Source organism: Pieris rapae, chromosome 20 (genome assembly GCF_905147795.1).
Source record: "Pieris rapae chromosome 20, ilPieRapa1.1, whole genome shotgun sequence".
NCBI classification, from domain to species: domain Eukaryota; kingdom Metazoa; phylum Arthropoda; class Insecta; order Lepidoptera; family Pieridae; genus Pieris; species Pieris rapae.
In genome coordinates this window covers 1,038,091-1,061,487 of record NC_059528.1, presented here as the reverse complement: position 1 = coordinate 1,061,487, position 23,397 = coordinate 1,038,091, and the positions used below count along the sequence as shown (strand labels likewise).

The window sequence follows — 23,397 nt, the reverse complement described above, 5'->3', positions numbered from 1 at the left end:
ATTATGTTCTATATTAATTTTCAGTATGTGTATAGTGTCAAAAATTGTCTAGGTTTGTTTTTTCTATCGAGTGAAGTTATTTAGATCGTGTATCGACCAGTTAAAATTGATACATTAACTACTCCACTATATATTTTTTCTTTTGGAGTTTGGCCACCGGTAGGCCTTTAACACAGCCAACATAAGAAATTGACCCCATCTAGGCTAGTATTAGGCTGCGAAATTGTTTTTAGTATGAGGTCTAGCTGTGCCATCTCGACTTGTTTTTTATTTTCTTAAATTAAAATCACTGGCAGCCATTTTAATGTCCAACGGGAATATATTTTAATTAAATCGAACGTAGTGATCTTGCAGTCGGATCTTAGACTATAAAGCAAGTAGTCAAGAGTAGTGTGTAAGTTTCCACTTATCAAAGCAGTACTTTTTACTTTACAAAAAAATAAAAGGAAATTAAAATGTTTGTACAACTCTGTATAATTAGGTGTCGTAAAGTTTCTTAGGGTAACCAAGTGTAAAAATCCATAATTTCCCTTCATACCTATCCACCCTACACATCCGGTCAAACAGGTTGCGGTCCTTGACCGGTCTAGTGATGTTCGCGTATCGATAAAAATTTCCGTGAAGCCACAGACAGTAGTGACATTAGATATTTGAAATATAAATTAAATAGTTAATTAATAGGTTAGTTATTAGATATATTTTTATGTATTATGTTATTTGTTTTGAATTGTATGTAAATAATTAAATAGTTTCTACATAGATGTACTGTTAAAATTGTTAAAATAGTTTTTAAGCGTATTAATAAAATCGATTCTAAATATCATATAATTTGTTTCAGTAATCAAAATTAGTTTCGCGTAATTAAATTTCAAGTCCAAATAGCACTTAGAAGCTTCACGAAATAAAGAATAGCACAATGTACACACAGCTAAGTTATTGCAAAAACATTTTATTTGTAATGAATTTAAAATTTATAAATCTTCAACCAATGATCCTTGCTCGCTAATTAAAAAATATATACAGATCAAACAGACGTTTTCATTACTTTATCCTATCTGATGTTAAGTAAGATTTGATTTTTTGCTTAGGGTACGCCTGTCCAGTAGATGTCTATCTAGGAAAGATAATAGAGTTCCACATCTTTACTGTTTTTATAAGAAACGATGAACGAAATCGTCCAGTGCGTCCCTGGGGTTGTCAACAACGAGATGAAACTCCAGCGTGCTTCTAGATGAGCGCTGTTGGATATGCCAACTATTACTATGTGCAAAATTTGTCCCAAACATAAAACCAAATCTAGGGTCTACTTATGGTATTTTTTGATAGTAAAATTGATAGTATTCCCTATGTTTTATACATAAGATTGCTTTTGTTTTCTGGTCGTTAGATATGCGAACATTCGCGAATTTACATCCATCGCATCAAAGTCGCATGCAAATGCGTGCTAATACGAATGAATTTAGAAAACTCACGAGTAAAAAGAATAAAACATTTGTACCACGTGATTTACGATTTCAAATAATTAAAACATTCTAATTTCTCAATGATAACAAACAAATTGTCTATTATCTAATTATGTAAATTGTGTATTCATCGAACATCACTATCAGCGCGGGCGCCGTCAGTTTCGCGCCAGGTAGCAAGGCGAACGCCGCGTTCGTAAAAATCGAATTTCAATTTCGCCATTCACTTTATATAAGTTTTGTGGGAAAGTGTGTGCGTGTAATATTTGTGTAACAAAAGGATGTAATAGTTAAAACAGGTCTGTTGTTCCGTTACTTATAGTTACATGATATTAGATAAGTAATTTTAAATTACGCAAATTTACGTACGAAAAGTTATTAAAGTTACAATTATCCTTATATATAAGCGATTGTTATTAACAGCAAATATGTGAGTTATATATTAATAAAGTTTTGAAAATATGCATTTACCTTATATAAAACATACCGTCTGAAATAAATAATTTTAACCCTATACATATACATAATTTGAATTTTTATATACATATAAAGTATAACTATATAATTTTACTTAGCGTAATTTAGAATTCGAATGGTTTAGAATTATTAAATAATTTTTGTTGATTTTGCGTTTAAAAAGTACAAAGAAAAAAGGTTTTCTGTATAATTTATTTACAGTTTAGTAAATATGATACATATGTTTTAACCTATAAGCTGGTGAGTAATGTTCTTATATATTCGTTCAAAGAAAATGTCAATAAAAACCTACCATTATCATCATAGCTTTGTGACATTATATTGTTTAATTGCTTTAAATATAATCTTGAAAGAGTCTTCTACCTTGAAGAACATTCTTATAAGTGTACATAAAACAAATAGATTATATAAACATTATCCTAGAGGTAGAAGACACTGCTGTGAAAGTGCCTATTATGTGTTTATTTCTCGATTCTCAAGGTTAACAAACTGACGTTATTTTGAAAGGGTCAAACGGCTTAGTCGTATATTTCTTAAGGCTTTACAAGGAAGGTTTAGTAATATGATATTTGATTGCACTTTGGAGTCGAGACTTAAACTATGACTTCTGCAAGTAAATCCATACGTTTTGTAAACTGTAACAAGCAAGAAAGCAAGACAATATAAGAGTTTAAAAAAAACACTGGACACTATGGCATGGTAGATCAGAAAAATCCTGTAATAAGCTCAGATATATATGCTTGTTTAATCATTTTTTGACCTGAACGTGTAGTGTATATTATATACCATTCCATACCTTTTCTGTTAATACCAAAACACAAGTTTAATACTTTTTCATATGAGACTTCTTGGTTATTGATTTTTTTTTCAAGTCGTCATTATTGTTTTTTTTTGTTTACGCTAATAGCATATAATGTTATAATAAAAATATAATAAACAGATGCCATAGACATTTCTGAGGAATGTTGTAGGCCTTGATACTATCCATAAGCAATATTAAAACTTCATAACTATATGTTTAGTACTTATGAGTATGGTGTTAGAAAATAGTAGTTTTCCTCGTTTCGCTTACGAAATATTTTAAAAATAATTGCAAACTATTGCAAAACGGTCGTTTCAAGTCAGATAGTTAATATTTATTCATATTCTGTTATATTGCGTATAAGTATCATTATAATAGCCCCAGAGTATTGCTTTTTATTTTTCTTCAAATCGCGGAATATTGCAGATACCAACTTTGCTATTGCTGCGTCAATAAAAAAATACGTTTATTTTGGAACATAAGATCATCATGGTATCACTTATTCCACGTCATTAAATTCGAACCTGTAGGCATCCCTACTCATCGAAATCAAAGAAGACAGAGGGTGGAGGCCGAGAGAAAAAGCCGGCGTAATAAACTCTCTATAAAAAAGCAAGAACATAAATATATTTATACTAGCAATCCCCCGCGGTTTCATTCGTAGATACCGATCACGTGGTAGTGGAAAGTCTTCTAAGTTGGACTATAGATATATTTATGTTACCATAAAAGTTTTATTTTACTTAGTTTTTTAAATCCTTTCACATACACTCAATATATAGATTTTACTTTACAACGAATATATATCAGATATATTTTTAAATTTGATACATCATTTCCGTAGAATGTCCGACATTAGTAAATTTCAAAATATTCTACTTAAGTAGGTAATGAAATTTTTTTATTAAAAAAATATAAACGAAAATTCAATATGCAAAATATTACTCTGTAATATTTGACACGAGATGTGAGTGTCTAAGATCTTCTTTATACACAACATTTGACGTAGTCTTGTTTTGTGGCAGCAAAATAATTTGATGTTCTGTAGTTCCGAGTAGATCAGCCATCATAATTGCCCATGGGTAAAACATGCTTTTTGTACATATTGTTATTAAACATTATGTACAACTCCATTTTTCTCAATAGTTTCCACAGTGCGTCCAATTTTTTTAGTTTTTTTATATAATTGCATTTCTATCAGAGGTTCCTAATTTTTTGTAAATATAATATGTTCAAATTCAAATCCAAAAATCATTTATTCATCTACGTAACATAATGTACACTTATGAACGTCAAAAAAGAAATATACATTGAATGCTTCTAATTTTACATTTATTTATAGCCTATGTCAGTCAGTGAAGATGCATCTTTCTAATAGAATTTTTGAAATCGGGCCAGTTGTTTTTGTGTGAAAACATAGCAAACATTCCTCTTTCTAATATTAGTATAGATAAATTGGAAGAAGTGAGAAGACTATGACTTCATTACGTATTAACAATTTACTATTTATTTATTAAGTATTCGTTTGTTTTAAGGTGTTCAGTTTTCTTTTTTTGTCCATTAAGTAATATACTTATCTCTGTTTCATATATTTTGTTTCTCAATGCCGATTGCATTTTTGGCTTTGTATATTGTCTTAGATTTGTTTTGTAACACGGATATCTGATTACTATAAAATAAATAAATAATAATAATATCAAATAGTCATCAGTCTTGATCAGGCAGTTTCCCGAGTTACATGAATAATTTATATTGGTAAAGAAATCTTTATTTTTCATATATTTTTATAATAAAAATTTCTAATAACATGAATTCCATTAAAAGGCGGGTCGACGTCAGTAGATAAATAGAAAAGCACGTGAAGGTATGCGCGGGCGCATGCCACAGTGTCCTGATTCCCAGCTATTGTTATTTGTGTCATTGTTAGGACAATCATATGGAGAATCGAAGCCTTTGAACTAATACAATTATTTTATTGTTAATGATGTATTGGGGAGAATAGTACATAGGGGACACATTTTTGATTCTGTCATCGTTTATGTTTTTTAAGGTAAAAATATTCTGATTTATGACAGATCCGGTTGAAGATTTTTGTGATTTAAATGTGCCGACTTCCTTATTCCGTTTCGTTTCAAGCAAATTATTGAAGAACACATCGAATTAATAAATATTATTGCCTTCGGGGTTCTAAGCCGTGAGTTAGCGCTGAGAATTAACCGCTAATTACGGCTTACTCATTAATGACGCACTAAAGTCTAAACGAACCATTACAAAATAGTTAATTACATTTATCTATATTTTTTAGACTTAATTTTATTAAGTTATTGTTACTACCTACGTAAACTAACCTTATAATTTAAAAACTAAAATATATTATTAAAAGGAGTCCGTTTAGGCAAGGTTCTGAAGATACTGGCATCGTTCCCAGTCAAATATAAAATATAAAGCTTATTTTAGATTTTGTTTTTTTTACCACTCTACAACAGCATCAAAAAACCCCGTATTGAAATATACCTGTAATAAGGAGAAGCACGCGAAGTTTCATCCTTGCTTTTTAGATATACAAAGTGTTAACGAGTAGAATCATTAGGCACGTGTAATTTAGTTTATTTATTATTATCGAAAATACCAAGCTTAATGTAGGCAACTGAAATCTTCTTTATAATAATTTTAAACAATATATTATATAGCCATCTCACATAAAATCTTTGACGTCATATTATTCTTTAATTGATAAGATAATTAACTTCCTAATGCCACTATTAGCTAACCTATTAAATGTTAAAGTTTATATTTAATCTATTATATACGGGAATTTATCTATATAATGAAGATTTTTTATATAATGGGGGAGGCGGGCAAAACGAGCCAGAAGGACGACCAAAAAGGGCAGTCATCGCACCCATAGACACCCATTTTTAGTGAGTGCGTTGCCAGCCTTTGAGGGAGGACTTCGCTCGAATTTTGAATAGTTGGAGGTCGTATCTCTCACGGAAGACCCCCACCTAGTCGATTCCACAGTTCGCTAGTTGCAAAAGAAAATGCCCAGTGAAACGGACTGTGGAAGATTTCCAGCCATCAAGAAAAAAGTTATAAAATTCCTGGAATCAGTTGAATGTTCATTAGTTTGACTAGTTCGCTAGTAGTAGTAGTTATACGATTTGACTATCATCGCTGGCACATAAATAGACAACTAGATAGGAGAATATTGAGAAGTTTTAAAATATACTTTTAATATTCTGAACATCTCATTATAATTGTTTAGTAAGCGTTTGCAGTTCTTATACTGGACGAGAAAAAATCTACTAAATAAGGTGTATCAATAGAAACCAGAACTTAGTACAAAACATGTATTGTACATTAATTAATAATTGTCTGTATATTGTATACAGTATCGTCTTCAAACACGTGTTTGAAAATAAAATATTCCTTGCTTACACAAAAGTGCATTTAAATACATTATATTAATATGTGCTTTTTATTCAAAACAAATAACATAATACATAAAAATATACCTAATAACTAACCTTAAAATTTAATTATTAAAAAATATTATTAAAAGGAGTCCCTTTAGGCAAGGTGCCGAAGATACTGGCAGCGTTGCCCCTTTGAATAGCTACATTATATTATGTATTTTTAGGTGACAATGACACTGGAGGCTGAAGAGCCACCTGGCTTCGTCAACAGAGCCTTCGAGGGAGTAGACGATGGCTTCCAGACGATCGACTTAAGAACAACAATCAGAAGAAATGGGCATTATCAGGTAACTAATATTATTAGTAATGACTACATTATTTCTTTGGGCTCAGTCATATTTCGACGGCGTGGCTAGGTTGTTTTGATGTTTGCCAAGGGCCAGAAACTCTTTTAACGAAGTCATCGCGCTGACTAAATGCTATATCTCTAATGTTATGCAATCTTTATATGTTCGCGGAACCAGTTTACAGTCATATAAAAATTGTGTATATATATGTTTTTATTTTATTTAAATTTCGACATTATCGTATTGATTTAGTACAGTAAAAATAGTGTATTTGTATTTTATAAATGAATGTATATTTTATTTATATATAATATGTATAATCCTGCTTATAGAATGAGGCAGGATGTTTTCTTTTTGCTGCAAAATTTTAAAAGTATTTTTGTTACTAAAATTATCCGTTGAGGTAATAATTATAAATATAGTCGTCTAGTAGGAGAGCAGTATTAAAGTCTTTTAAAATATATGTTTTCCGCCGGGAACCGAACTTAAGATTCCTATTTTCTAGATGAAGTTGTAATAAGTTTATAAAATCAACACAGCATTCAAATGATGGTATTTATACAAATAAAAACGTTATGATAACTTAAAAGTGTAGGTACTGATTCAAAATTGTATCTGCCAATGAATAATTATTGCATCTACCAATTAATAATTGTATCTACCAATTAATAATTTTACTTACCAATTAATAATTGTATCTACCAATTAATAATTGTATCTACCAATTAAAATTTTTTATCTACCAATTAATAATTGTATCTACCAATTAATAATTGTACCTACGAATTAATAAATGTATCTACAAATTATTAATTGTATCTACTAATTAATAATTGTATCTCCCAATTAATAATAGTATATACCAATTAATAATTTTCTCTACTACACTACGTATTAAAAGTAAGGACCAATTATACAAGTATATAAAGTAAAGACAAATTTTCTACAGCTATACATTATTAACGTTTATTTTGCGATCCTTCAGTTAGCTTTTCGTGACTTTTGTAATTATTCAAGTTACCGTACATAAAACACCTTTTTTAAACCTGAAATTCTAAAAGCACTGTAATAACCGTCAACTAACGACGCAAACAAATGTTTCCGCGTTTCTTCATTTCCCTCCAAAATAAAATATGGCACTCATTCAGTTTCACTTGAAATTAAATTAAAGCGCTTCAAGTTTCCGCACGTGCGCAGTATCCTGGCATAGACTAATTTCGACATCCAGAGAGATATTTATCTGCTATAGTTTCTCTATGGTATAAAACACTACATAAAATTATCCATTGTTTGTTGGGACAATAACTTTAATATAGTTACTAAAACTACACTTAACTTGTTTATTTAAATATTGTTTCACCATTCATTTATCAGTCTCAGAATATCATAACATTTTCAAAATATTATATAAAAAAATATCCAGCCGTGCAAAGCTGGGAACGGTTTAAAATAAATGTAACATTTTCTTTTTTTACAATGAATATATCTTTTTTAATTAGCTACTCAAGGAGACATCGAAGTATGTTATCTATACATTTAATATTGACAGCTTATCGTCTTGAGATGTATATTCAGTCCATAGCTCAATCTCATACCTCTTTAATTGCATTAAAAATAACACTTAAGAAAATACGTCAATTATGACAAATAAAGGATTAACAGCACAATGTTATGGACAAAAGGATCAGTGTTTTATCTTATCACAGCCTTATATTACCTTCGGTAGGTATTACGGAAAAATATGGCAGTTTCATATGAATACAGCGTTTTCATAAGGCCAATTATTTATTATAAAATTTGCTCTTACTGGCCTGAAAATGCATAGTTCTCTAATTTGAATTTGGAATCTTATACATTATTTAAAATTAGAACTTCACCCCTGTTATTATTTGAATAAAGAAGCATATCGTAATCTGTAATATTTATTTATGGTTCAAAATATGTCAAATTTAAAAAAAGAATTTCTGTCTCTGTGGGTCCCTATTCTATCCACGTTTGTTTATATACAGTGGATTGCTACGAGAAATCTCAGTTTGTCGCGTGGGGTTGGTGGAGAGAGTGTCGCCCTCTGAAGTCAACTTTTCGTAAACTTGTGATTATGTTTTGAACTTGGTGATAATTTTTGTCTGCGCCAAAATGGTAATGTATCTATATCATTATCGTTATATACGTATTATATTTTTACATAAAGTAAATATGGGGCCTTATTAATTAATTTATATATTGTAAAGAGTGTCACAGTATAAATTTAAATAGGATTTCGGTTATCCGATTAAATTGAAGTTGAAATATGTTGAAAAATTATTCAACATATTTTTCTAGTTTCAATGAAATTGGTTACAGTTCCTGTTCTTTAAATTCATAAATGACAATTCTTCAAAATAATTGTACAAACCTACTTATATAGATTTTAGGCAGCTTAACGGTACCTAGGTCTAGATCTAAGTGTTAAAATAAAGGTCAATCACCTGTAACGCATCAAAGTTCATAGTGTAAGTCTCAAAATACTCAAGATTATTTTAAATATTTTATTTGAAATGATGAAATGATGAAAACATATTCAATTGTACAAAACGAAATTATTAACAAATAACCTATAGTCCTTAGGTTTATGCACGTGACCTATGACTGAAAAGTCCTAGATTCCATTTAATTATTTACATTTATAAATATTTTTTATTTTATTTATTGAGAAAAATTTTTACTAAATTATTTACCAAATACAGATTTTAATGTTCTATATTCGGCATGAATAAATCTTTACATATAGTCAAGTACTAATAATATTAACTGAATAGGTAACAAAAAATATTTTATTCAACTATATAAATGTATATCAAAGAAAGTAATATGAATATATATAAATGAATATGATACGTAAACTGAAAGAAGTAGTACAAAATATTATAAAAGAAGTAGAATCATCAACCTTAATCTAAAATAATACAATCTTTTAAAATAAACTAAATATGTAGTTAAACTCACGGATTGATGAATTGCGATGTAATATAATAAGAATTACAAAGGTTACAATCGAAAAGGATTTTATTATGGTTTAGAAATATCATACATAGTATTATAGATTGAACAATACAAATTTGGGCTTGCCGATTACAGTCAAGTTTTTCATGTTATTCCTACAAACAAACTATACCACTATAGTATTATTGACTAGTGGTTACTTGTCTACCACGTTTGTACAAATACGACCGGAGAAAGTTTCATACAAATATCAAATAAAGCGAGCCGACCGCGTTTGATGATAAGCAAGAAACGTCGCGTTCTGTAAATGATCCTAATTTTTATCCCTATAATATATATTATATGACATATACATAACTGTGTCCAGCGCACCTATCTTTACGTGCCGGGTGGGTAAAAAAAAACTCATCAATTATTTTTATTTTATTGATGAAAAGCTTGCCAACGTTTGGCATACTGTTACATCGCTAAAAAAAACACAAATTACTATTTCTAATGTGACAAGCACTTATAGGCCAACAATAAATACACGAAGAGATCTAATATTAAACAAAACAAAAAAATACTAGTAAAAAAATAAACTTAAGAAACTAAACAAAATTCGAAAATCGATTTAAATTATTAAATTAAAAGAATTTACATTAAAGGGGTAATATTATCTAATTATTGTTAGATAATATTACCATCGAAGTTTCTGTTTGGAAAGCACCAGTATTATACATATTTATATATTTACATTTTTGGTTATAATATTATTATTTATATATATTCTTTAGATTTTTCTTTTATTTCATTTAAGTTACAGATTTTCTTTTTGTTAATTAATTATGCACTTTCTTGCATTTTACCTTCTGTAGGTGTTTCTTTTTATATTATGGTTTTATTAGGGTTGCCTGGAAGAATTCTTTTATTTTGTTATTTTTTTATGTATGATTTTGTATTTTATGGTAATGAAGTGTAAATAAATAAAATTATATTTCAGTCAATTTATATAAAACCACAAATAAATATACAGTTCAACCTTTCTCAGGAATTCCCCATTGGTGGTGGTGGTTTACTAAAATTTCAATCAATTTTGTGTTTGTCGTCTACACAATGATTTCTTTTGTATAAGGAATAAGAAAGAACTTCTTGACAGAGTATTTTCGTACACCTTGCGGTATATTTAATCAATATAATATATACGTCAAATGCCCACGTGTTCGTAAGATTATTCAATTACTCTTATCGACAATCATAACTCGATTTAAGCGGCTCCGTATAGAGTGTGTCACGTATAAACGAGCTAAATGGTCCTTACGTATATTGAATGGGTATCCGGTATATTGTGTTTAAATAATATACTCTTTTGTATATAAGATCCAGACCCCCTTGCTCATGACCTTTCTAGACACACCGTTAACACCGTTTAATACTGTATACTTAATTTTTTTTCAAACGTGTGTCTCATTTACTTGCGTCAGAAGTTATACTTTGGCGTAACAAGATGTAAATCACTTTAAGTATTTGAAATTTCCCCTTATTCCTTTGTACAAAAAACGACACTTGCAACAGAAAATTTATTTCATATATTGAATTTATTATAACGCGTTATCTAGTTAAATAAAGTTTATTTAAATATCACAAAAAATATTTCTACATAATTAAATAAAATGACTTTAAATTTTGACTATGGTAACTTCAGGGGGTCGGTTTTTTGTGACGCACGCTTCGTAAAAATTTACTTACCAAATTTTTCCCAAACGCGCCAAAAGAAGTTGCCAAAAGAACTTCCAAAAATTATGTCACCCCGTAGTAAATAATAAATAACTGTGTACGTGCGAAAACTCCATTCGCCTTTTCCCATCCAGAAAACTATCATCAATTAAATTTTATAATACAAAACCATGGCTAGATGACAGAGAGTTTATATTTTAGAACAAAAACTCTGTTTATTTGATTCACAATCCAAAGGCTTAATGTATTTGAACTCTGGTTGAAAATTTATTTTTGTGCGAAGTCAACGCGTATCGGTAAAAACGATGCGATGAGCATTTGTCAACACAAAAATAAAAATATATGAAAGTAAAAATATGAGAAATCAGATGCCATCTCTAACCAGATATAAGTTTAACATAATTATATGCATCAACATTTTATATTAGATCTGTTTGTGGATTCATTAACAGAGCATAAGTCATAGTAGTACGTCTAAAATTGATAAGCCGCATTGTAGATGAAAACGCTTAGAACGTTTTAGAAATACAGGATAAATGCAATGAAAACTTACGAAATTTGCCGAAATGATGTTACTAGCTTGTTTAGAAGCTCGTTTACGATGTATTTGTTAAACAGTAAATTGTTGGCTAGTAAGAATAAATTGCATGTTGCATGGTCCTAACTATCATCTTGAGAATTTACTACGACTACTTTACAGTTTTTCTCGAATTTGTAATTTTAGGCCTCCAAGAAAGACCCTATTTATATAAATATATAAATGGGATCAAAATGGCCAAATGGCTTATTATCGTATAATAATTGAGTATGTTGTTAGGCTTCCAAGCACGTGAGCGAAATTTCGTGTGTTTATGTATGTTTGTCCAGAAATATCCCGGAAACTAAAAGAATAGATATGATCCTGTATATGATTTAAATCAGGATATTCAAAATTAGGAAACATTATTTTCATCAAAATCGTTTGAGTTACGTTGAATAGCTTGATAAATTAATATGGTAAATGGTTATACGACTTCGTTTGACGAGAAAAATGTCTTTTGTTTTGCATTTATTACATATGATTACTGATTTCCGACGAATGAACATTTTTGTTGATAACGGCAACACGAAAATCTTCTATTGAAAAGTCACACAGCACTAATTAATATGGTAAACTAGACAAAAAAATACAGTTTAGAAAGTTTATAAACAATTAATAACATTTCACACAGAAAGAGAAAATGATGTTTTGAATCAACTCGATAAATGTTATTTAATACATAAGAAAAGAAAGAAAATTGATAACAATACGTTTTAACTTAAATAGAGCTTGCAAGAAAATATCATACTAAATTTTTATTGCCAATTACGGAAACATTAATTCCTTTATTGTGTAAAAATGTTAAACAAAAGAGAATAAATATTCATAACCTATTGTTATAAGAATATATAAGCTTAAAAAAGGCGTCCATTGGTAAACGTATATTTTTTAAGATTTGTGGTAAACGTATTTAAAAAATCCACCAACGTTCGTGAAAAACAAAATGTTATAAATTTTAAATTCATCAAATATATTAAACTTTAGTTCAATTATTTAGCCTTATCATATTAAATATCATGATTACTTCTTACTTGTATGATTGGTTGCCACCAATCTGAAACCATCTCATCAAACTTCAGAAGGATTAATGAGACATTATTAGATAATGGTTGTAATAATAAATGACACCGTTATCAATAAATCACGACCCATTCGTAAGAAACGAATTAACAAGAGGCCGGAACTTATTATGTTTATCATGATTTAATGCTCATATGAATTCACCCACATACTGTAATTATATTGAGTGCACATTTTACAAGTAAATCCGTTTTGTCAACAATTGAGACATTGTTTTATAGAAGAAGGATGTTAAGAGAGTTTTATTTATAAAGGTTTCAGTTACTCAATATTGCCATGCATGGTTGCGAGTATCTTGTCGAAAAGACTATTAAAATAAAAAGATCCTACTGCATGCTATGCACTTATGAATTAACTAATAACATTTATTATTGGTTTCGCCAAGAGAATTAAATGTATTAGACATTTTTTAACTCATTTTTTAAGTGTTCATAACAATCAAATAAACAGTATTTATAATTTAAATAAATAAGTTTTAAAAAATTACACGTTGACCGGGTAACCTCTTCTGGGGTGTGTAATTTTTTTAGGCCGGTTACCACTTAAAGAGGACCTGAGAGTATCTTGCCTGTTCCTCTCGTCCGTTTTAGCCTGTTAGTAAATGTATATATAGAATATTTTTTATCGACGTTCATTAAAAAAAATAAAGAATAGTTCATTTCGATTAATTTCAGTAGTTATTACTCTTGCAAAAAAGTAGTACATTGAAATTTATTAATTATAAAACAAAATCGCAAAATCAAACATATAAAGATAGGCATTCAAAAGTCATATATTTATTTGTTGACGTGGAACTAACTATAAATGAAACTATTCTTGTTAGATAACTATACATTGTTAATTAAGGACGAAGAATCGTCAAAAAATACTAAAAAGTCATCATTTTAATTATACACTGATTCTTGTACAAACATTTGTTGAGAATCAATCAAAACGAATTATTAAATCCCTCATTAATCTCTACCACAACTAACCAAATATAATTGTTTTAATTTCATCAGGGTGAAGAAGATACAGCATCACAGTTGTCGCCGGAAGAAAGAGCGCTCAGATGCGGTTGGGGTGTGATGAGACCGCGGTGGCTTCAGAGATTCCGTACTGCAAAATGGGCGCTTTTTTGGCTATGCTGGGCGGGGGCTATACAGGGTAAGTACAACTATTGTGCAAAGCCATAATAAACAATCATAATAGCTATACATATAAATCATTATATGTCGTATCCATGGTATATATAGACATAGACATAAAACATATTTCTAAAATACACACACAGAAACACACAATATAACAATACTCAAAGAGAAAAAAAATATATAAAAAAAAAGGAATGAGAGATAACAATTTTTTTTAGAACAAAGTATAATATAGTCGCAAGTCACACCTTCCTATGTCAAATTAGAAGTCATACGATTTCTTGAAAGTACTCACCCCCTAATTATTCTCCCTAATGGGGTTGTAACTATGTAATTGTGACAAAACACCTAACATTTGCATGAGGGGGCTTTTATTGGATTTAAATAACAATTTGCACCCTGAATTACCTTCGTAACGCAATTATTGAGTGGATAATAGCGAGATATTTCTTTATTAACCTGTTACTTTAGAAAATTACACAATGAAGCTTGAGTGTGGAGAGTTTATTAGGTTTTATGCTCTGTGGAGTTGATATTTCTATTATCGTTGAATCTAATTATTACATTTAAGTTTTTGATTAGCGATGAACTTTTAAAATTACTATTTTTGTAAAGTAAAACTTATCTAACAATTCAAAGTACATTTTTTATATGACTACGGCTGATACGGCCTTAGAAACCGGAAAGATTTTTGAAAAATGTAATTATGTACTTAATGTACATAAATTACACATCGTTTACTAAACCTATACTGTTTTGCTCCGTACTTATTTTTAACTTTTATTTTAAAGATCTGTGATCTGATCTGTTTTGTTTCATAAATAAATAAAAAGTTACTTGAAACAATACAGCTGTAAAGATAAAATAAATTTAAGGAAATTTTTAGCTTTTGCAATTTTTATTAAAACCTGTACTGGGTACTATCATTAGCTAACCGATAGAACCAAATCGCGTGAATCCTTCAACGATTAAAGGTGTCTTCGCAGACGTGCTACTATGTGCCAAATATGAAATGTGAAAAAAATGTGTAGGTATTAATTTTTTAATTGTAAAAATAGACTACCGTATATTGTATAGTTTCGTGATTTTTACGAACTGTTTGTGACTGATGTTTTTACGATGTGACTTACGTTATTATTGCAAACGTTTGTTGTCTTTTGTTTTGCGTTTCTAGAGAGCCACAGACCAATACATTGACACGAAGGCAAGCACATTTATCTCCCATCTGCCGAAACAGATCATTACATAGAGCTATTGCTACATTAAAACTCAGGCTTTATATCATTATCAATTGTAATTACATTTAGTTTCTCAAGATTTACGAATGGATGTTTAAAAATATCTCTTACGCTTAAAAGTTCTTAAAGTCTGAACTTACACTAAGTACGTAAAAAAGTATAAGTTATTTTAAAGATGTCTGTCATAATGACTTCCTTTTCTTAGATAGAAAAGAAAAAATAAAAAGATTGGTTGACATCACATGAGACCGAAGAGCTGGCAGCTACCTCAGAAAAAGAATTAGTCTAGTTGTTCAAAGGGGGAACGCTGCCAGTATTTTCGGAACCTTGCCTAAAGGGACTCTTTTTAATAATATATGTTATTCATTATGTTATATTATTTTAAGGTTTGTAGTTTTAGATTCAAATTAAGTTATTTTAACGTTGCTTAGTATTAACTAAGCAACGTTAAAATAACTTAATTAGTTCTGAATATTAATTCAGAACTATAATTCAATCGCAGATTATATAATAATCGCTAAGTTTACTTTTACTAATCATAAATACGATTTCTACGTCTTCGTCGCTTGGAAGAAACCGCACATGAATCATTGAAAAAGGGTGCGATAGATGCGCTGACGCGTTAAGTACAGGAACTAAACTTTACAAAAAAAAAATCAAGTAGACATAAAAGCCGCTGGACCGCTATGGGTATTTTTTGAAAACTAAATAAAAAATTACCCATAGCTGTCCAGCGACTTTATTAATTAATTTTTAGTAATTTTTGACTCTGGTGAAACGGTGATAACAAAATGGTAGTGCGAGCACCGTAGCCTGTCTACGCAGTGCCTAATAGCAACAAGATACAACGCTCATAATTTCCCCCGGGAGCCTGTAGTGTCCGATAGCGGGGACATTATCCGTATTATTGGCCAAATATCTGTACTCCTCCACAACTCTAGTTATTATGGTTTAACGAGAATTTATACCCTAGCGTATGAAACATATTTAACCTATTTGCCAGGTCACAATAACTTTGTATGTGCTGCCACTTAATAATCAAGGATCATTACAAACCTTCTTCATCGTTTATACATCTATGACGCACACATTGGGTTTAAGACACGCCGGTTTCACGTTGGATACATTCACCATAGTTTGCGCTCGTAGAAGAAAGAGCTCGATGAGGTCTGAACGCATAACAGGGGTTGAATGTCGGACAAACTCAGCTCAAATATCATAAACAGATGTTTAATCTAACAGGAAACGGACCTTTAACTTAATACTTAGGGTAAGGTGTATTTCTTTTCATTATATATGTAATTTTTATATATGGGTCACGGTTCAGACAGGAAGTCATTATTAAAAAATATTAAAAATAAATTACATAAATAATATTCCGCAAAAGATACCCTGCCTTCACTTGGTACACAAAGTGCACCATGACCATGCATCGATCCTGAGCTAAAATAAACAGTTACCAATAATAATACGTATTATAAAATTAATTTGATTGATTACTAAATACAGGTTACGTAACAAACACATCCCAGGCTGCTGATGACAGATCAGTTCCATAGAAAGATCGGTCCTATTAAATAAATAAAAATTAATGAATAATAAAACAATTTAAAATAATTTATCAGTAAGTAAGTTAGTATAAAAAAACAATTTATTTATTTCATATAATTTAGTCGTCTACATCGCTTTCCACATCGTCATAGTTAAATGAAAACCTTACTACTAAATTAAACCTGACGTTATCGTTGAATCGGTGTACGGAGTAAGAGAGAACAGAGAAGAAACATATGTATGTTTTAGGTAGTTAAAAAAGTCGGGGTAGAAGTCAACGATAAAGTTCTTCCGCGACATCTATTGTCAATTGTCTGCGAAAAAAGTTTAAGTAAGCACGTAGACAAATCAGTTCCTTTCCTTTATATTATATGTAGTATATTTAGTGTAAATTTGCCCCGCCCGTTGCATCCCTTGTAATTTATATATATTGTGTTATTTGTATTTCTTTAGCAAAGAAGTGTAATTAAATAAATAAAAATAAATAAATGTTTCACGTATAACTCGTAACTTAGGATTGCAGATGGAAGTGACTGCTATGTTTTATTGCACTATTCTCTGTTCTGTGAATTATTACGAAAGTTTAACTTGTTCGAAACACTACTTTAAAGCAGATGTCAGTATCGTTAAATGCGGGTGTATAGTAGCCATTACATTACCCTACAAAAATTTAGTCTTCGTTACCATAATATACATAATTTTACATATAAAAAAGAAAAAGTAATAAGGGTTCATAAGTTATTGGGCAACGGGCGGCCTTATTTTAACCCTAATTTTTTTTTATAGAATAATTTTTTTTTAGGGGGCAAACGGGCAGGAGGCTCATCTGATGTTAAGTGATACCGCCGCCCATGGACACTCTCAATGCCAGAGGGCTCGCGAGTGCGTTGCCGGCCTTTAAAGAATTGGTACTATATAATTATATGGATCAATAAAAACGTAATCACCTACAAAAGGTAAAGTACACGAAGTGCATAATTATAATTAAAAAAAAAAAAAAAAAAAAAATTAATAAATAAACATTGTGTGAAATTTAAAATTTGGCGATTTATAAGAGTGGACGTATTGCCAGTTCATATCGAACCTGTTTGTTTGTTTTCTCTTTTTTTACAAAATAAAATCTCTAACGGCGAAAATCAGTAAACGCTACAGCGTTAAACATACTCAGATATTATCGCAGAATAAATAAGGAAGTAGAGGACACCAGTGATTTACGTTAAAAATATTTTATCATCACGGCCGTGCCTTCGCATTAATTCAACAGAAGTACGTGACTTTTATTAAAACAATGTATTTAGGGCACTTGCATATTAGTAATAAGTGAAAGTGAGTCATTTTTATTAGTTTGCATTCTTAAATATAATACAATTTAGTATAGGTATGTAACATACAACGACAAAGATATAATTCTTGAAATATCTCCTAGACTATGCTCTTGATAATTGTCTATTATGTTTTTATTTTGGAGCTTAAAACTACTGTAACATGTAGATTGAAGCATGTGGTTAAAGATTACGAATGTTTATATGAATTCAAATCATACGCAATACAATTAAAAATTCGACAATACAATTCGACTTATGGCTTGTTAAGGAATGCTATCATTTCACCTCAATTTCAAAATATAAGTATGATTGTAATCTATAATAGGAACAAAGTTTTTACTTAGCAAATACTTATTGAATTTTGTAATAAATTAAATCTCCTTATGGATAAATATAAAAAACTTATATCTCTGAACAAAGACAATATAAATGACGGTTTAAACTTTATATTTTCGAACCCAATTTTATTAAAAAAAAAAACATTAGTGCCATAGAATATAAATCCATTAACTCTCCGCGGTAATTTCATGAGTCACGATGACAGTTTTATATTAATACAAAAAACCTAATTTATCAAATTTCTATAGAATCTTGGATAGTCTGCGCAGATTTGTTACACGTTGCAATTTTCATAGTCTGTTTTTAAAACAATAGATGCTTTATTTATTAAATTAATGGAAATTATCTTCTTGAACGGATAAACTTGAATTTTTTACTAACACGAATTTAAAATATTGTATCGATAACGATTCTTACTAATTATAACTCCTGTATGTATCAAAGACAATATTGGTCATAATAGCAAGTTTGGTAAAATGATCTTTTGGTTATGTTGTACAGCATATTTCTGAGAAGCCCTTAGAAATCATCTTCTTGAACACGAAAGAGGGATTGAAAAATGGATTCCTTATCTTCTTAATCTCTTCCGCCATTGATTTAGTGGCGCAATGGACTCCGTGCAATGCTGAAAAAATTTTAAGTGAAACTTCTCTAGGCGTAGGAAGGTTAAAACTTTGTTTAAATATAATTCTTTGACGCAAGAATGTTACTTGGTATTTGTGATTGTATAGGTGGTGCTTTTCCTCCAACCTACTCACGAGGTTTTCCACCAATCTAACCACTGACTAACCGACCCTAAGTGGCTGATGGCAACATGTTGAATTTGAACAGTTGGATGTGAATACTTCGGAACGCCTCCATAACGCGACTTTGAACGTAATCGTATTGGTTTCCTTTTGAGATTAAGGGCCTGTTTCACAATGTATGGATAAAGTGCCAAATAGCTATGCAACACATAAATTATTCGAAAGATAAAAGTTCCAAATAAGAAACTTGGAATTTCTATCGCTACGCTATCTGACAGTCGTGAAACGCAAAAATACTATTTATCCTACCAATAAGTAACAAATAGCTTATTTGGAACTTATCCGGACATTGTGAAACAGGCCCTAAAGATGTCGCTTCAAACTCAAGTACTTTAAAAATTTGGTATCAATTTCTACTATGTAGTCAAAAGCTAAGCTAAACTATATTTATTTGTGACATAATCAACATTATTATTTACTGAATGAGCACACTGGCCTAAATATCGGTTCGTGACTGAGCATTAAGTCGAGGTATTGTCCGAATTTCATCCCGATTTATTTGAGCTTTAGAAAGCTTTGCTGTAATGTATAACACGCTTTCATAGGATCAATGTTTTATATTCAATTCACGTACAAAACATCTTAAAACTCCTCGTCATTAAGACCTGTTTTGGCTTCACAACAAAATGCTTAGGTAACTAAATGATAATTTTGCATTCTCCTGGTGAATATACTTTTGCATTCGGTAGTTTTTGTGTTTTACATTACAAGCTTACAATAATACAAATATTTCCCATGTATTAAATATTGGTATGTTTATAAATATTTTTTTATTCACTAAATAGGTAGCCGACAATCTTTAACCTGAAATATTAAAAAAATATTTACGTTATTCTAATGCTGAATATAAAATAAATAAACAAGTATTTACATTGTAAAATTAAAAAATTGAGAATCAAGCGACACAGAACATGCAAAAACCTATGAACGTGTCTCATTTCTCGGATACGAGTGGAACGGGGCTATAGTAGCCGCCCACTCGGATCCGTGTGAGCGTCCAGTTAATTTTTTTTAACCATTGCCATCCCTAGCTCTCGGATACGAGTTCTCGGCACTCAACGCGTTTAAATAATCTATTCAGCGTCACAATAGGTATAGTATAAAACAACTACTCAATCAAAACTTGGTTATAAGTAGTGATGATAAAATTGTTGTTAAGGAACGTTACGTTATCTGTTTGTCTACATTATCTTTGTACTGATGAGAAACTGGAGCGCGTTGCCAGTACAATCTTCATCATCAATATCATTTTGTAAATAATATTTGATATTTTCCCTGTTTAGTAAACGTGTTTGTTTAAAAAAACAATAGTCATATAGTTAGTTAATTTAATTGAAGATAAATTCGGATTTTTTTTAATGGAAAAGAAGGCGAGCGGCTTTAAATTAAGTGAAAACCGCCGCCCATGGACATCTGCTACGCCGGGGGTCAGCAGGTGTCTTGCCTTGTCTTGAAAGGATTAAGCGCGTTCTTTTCTTAAAGGCCCAACTTACGATTAAGTGGTATTGGTTTCGGAATATTGTGTATGATATATAATTATTATTATTATTCTAAGTTATATATAATTCCAGATATAGAATATAGAATTCCAGGCGTCGAGATGGAAAGGCTGGAAATTTGCATTTTGGATGTTAATGATGATGACGGATTTCAACCGTAGATAATGGTTCAAACAATTCTTCAGAGCACTCCTTAAGTAAAATTTTCGTAACGCTTATAAAAAGCAATATAAATTATGTTCTACATAATTTTATATCTGATCAAAAATCAGTACGTAAATGTAAGCTTCACTAGATAATAAGATATAAAGATACACATAATTTACAGAAAAATCCATTTTATAAAAAGTGTACAAATTTACCATTGATTTGCGAACTGGTAAAAAGCTATTTAATTTTTTTGACGATCAAAAGTGTACTTGTTTACTTATATGAATAAAGATGTTTTGATTTAGATTTTTTTTAATTGTAGAGAAATTTCATTCACAGTAAAAAATATTTACTCACGACAAGATCAGATCACCTAAATCGATTGAAACCAAATGATTGAAAACTTTAAGAAACACATTTAAACTTGAACTAACTCCATAGAACAATGGGCCATCATTTATGATAATAATTCGCGAGCAACTTCCCAATCCCCCGAGTTCTTTATTTCCTGGCTTCGATAGCTAAGCTGGCAACATTAGTTCCCGTGACTGAAACAATTGCTCCTATTAATTCAGATTTGCAGTTCGTTTTGGATATTTTAACAGTGTTCTTACCATATTAAGTGTAATAATAGATAGATTTCACACAAGTTATGTGACCGCAAAAAAGGATCAAGTGTTTTTTAAATTTAATTTTAACTGGTGTTTAGTTTTTAGGATTTTACTTACAAACAGTATTACGTAATAAAATTATTCAATTGTACCTGGAAATATACAGTTGTGTATTGTATGGTAGAAGAACTCTGTTTCTCATCTCAAAATATTTTTTTTAATATGAGAAACTCAGTATAGTCAATAATTAAAAATCAAACAAACTTTAAAAAATATGTAGGTCAAGATTATTGTAATTACTGTTTATTTATGTAGGAAGTAAAAACCATTTTTTTCACAAAAGATGCACGTTGCCAGCAGATAGCCGTCTTAATTTTAGGCTCATTCTGATCTTTAAATTGCTTAAACACGCAAACATTACGAATATTAGACAACTAAAGTAATTTTTAAACAATTGTACACTCTAATACTTAATAGAACTCGTATTATTTCACTGGGATACATCGGCGTCGTGTCTTGTCTATGATTTGAAATTAAATAGCATAAAGACTCTATCACCGAGTTGAAAAAAATAACATGTCGAATCGGAACCTCTCTCTTCGACTTTTGAATTCTAAAATTTGCTTTATTTAGATTGACCATTGGTTAAAAAGGAATATAGTTGACCAAAATCGCCGGAAACTACTAACCATAGAAATAAAATATGTATACGTATACATAGAATGGTAGTAATTTTGAAATTGCAAAATAACATAATTGAACAAGCCCGTTTCATGTGATATTCTGATTGCAAGCGGCTTTAAGGCTTTACTAATATGACGTCCCGCGGCTAAAAATCCAATGTAATAGAGTCGCATCCGCAAACACAGTGTAATACATTCAGTTTGGTATTAAAAACGCGATTAGGCGGTAGATGTATAGTCAGTCTTCATATTCAAATAATACAGACAGATGTCGAATAAACTTGTTTTAAAAAAAAATACCGTTACTTTTTTTTCATGGTAAATTATAGAACTATTATGTCACTGCTTACAAAACTAAAATAAATATAATAATAAAAAATAGAAAACTAAGGTACATTTAGAAATATTTATTACTGATTATAATTAACCTAAGTTAAGAATATTGTAAATACTATATGTATTTGTGTGTTATTAAAATACAACGTTTCTCACTACTTTCATATTGTTTATAAAGGAAATTCAAAACTATTTTGAAATAGAATAGAATATCAGATCATCATTATAATTAGGAATTTTTGTAATATGATAGGCCTTAGGAATTACGCTAAAACCTAGAGATGAAATGGTAAATGTAATAGGTAGTGTGAGTTCTTTACAGGTCTACAAATCAAGCCTCAACAATCAGTAAAACTAAATTAATCATAATTTAAAACGACATAAAATGAGCAAAGTATCTGTGAATATATTTTTAAGAATGTGTGGCTGTTGTCCATTGTCACTGATCAAATCAATCTGTGACAATGTCACGTAATCCTATTATATTGGATGTGATCGCGGACAATGCGACAATTTATACTGCACTTCATACGAGATTTCCAGTTATAATCCGATTAATAGTGAGGATTTTAATAATCCTTCATTATTTGTTCGTACCAAAGCATTTTGAGCAGCCACTTATGTTCAAACACTCATGAATTATTCTTTCTCACAGGTTTTGGTACAAAAGAACCGAATACTGTCGTCGTCATTGTAAAAGACTAATCTGGTTCTTGTTTATAAACTAAAATCATAAGTATTTTTAGAAATTAAAAATCGTATAAAATGTGGCACTTGTATTTTTTTTATTATTATTTACTCTACCATGGTGTCCATGTACTTTTTTACTCTCACAATTTTTTTTTCAAAAAAAATTAGGAACT

At 30.1% G+C, this 23,397-nt stretch overlaps 1 protein-coding gene across 2 annotated transcripts in view; it reads left to right on the top strand.

Annotated features, from left to right (window-relative positions):
- The first annotated feature begins 1,626 nt into the window (after positions 1–1,626).
- Positions 1,627–23,397, top strand: part of LOC110994957 (solute carrier organic anion transporter family member 4A1) — a 50,868-nt gene continuing 29,097 nt past the window's right edge. The window contains exons 1-3 of one of the 2 annotated variants that reach the window (XM_022261886.2): positions 1,627–1,762; positions 6,383–6,505; positions 13,865–14,009. In XM_022261886.2, the coding sequence (XP_022117578.2) occupies positions 6,389–6,505; positions 13,865–14,009 (262 nt within the window). In that variant the 5' untranslated portion in view covers positions 1,627–1,762; positions 6,383–6,388. Of the gene's footprint in view, positions 1,763–6,382; positions 6,506–8,545; positions 8,645–13,864; positions 14,010–23,397 lie in introns of those variants that run through there. The other variant, XM_045632755.1, reaches the window with a different exon arrangement.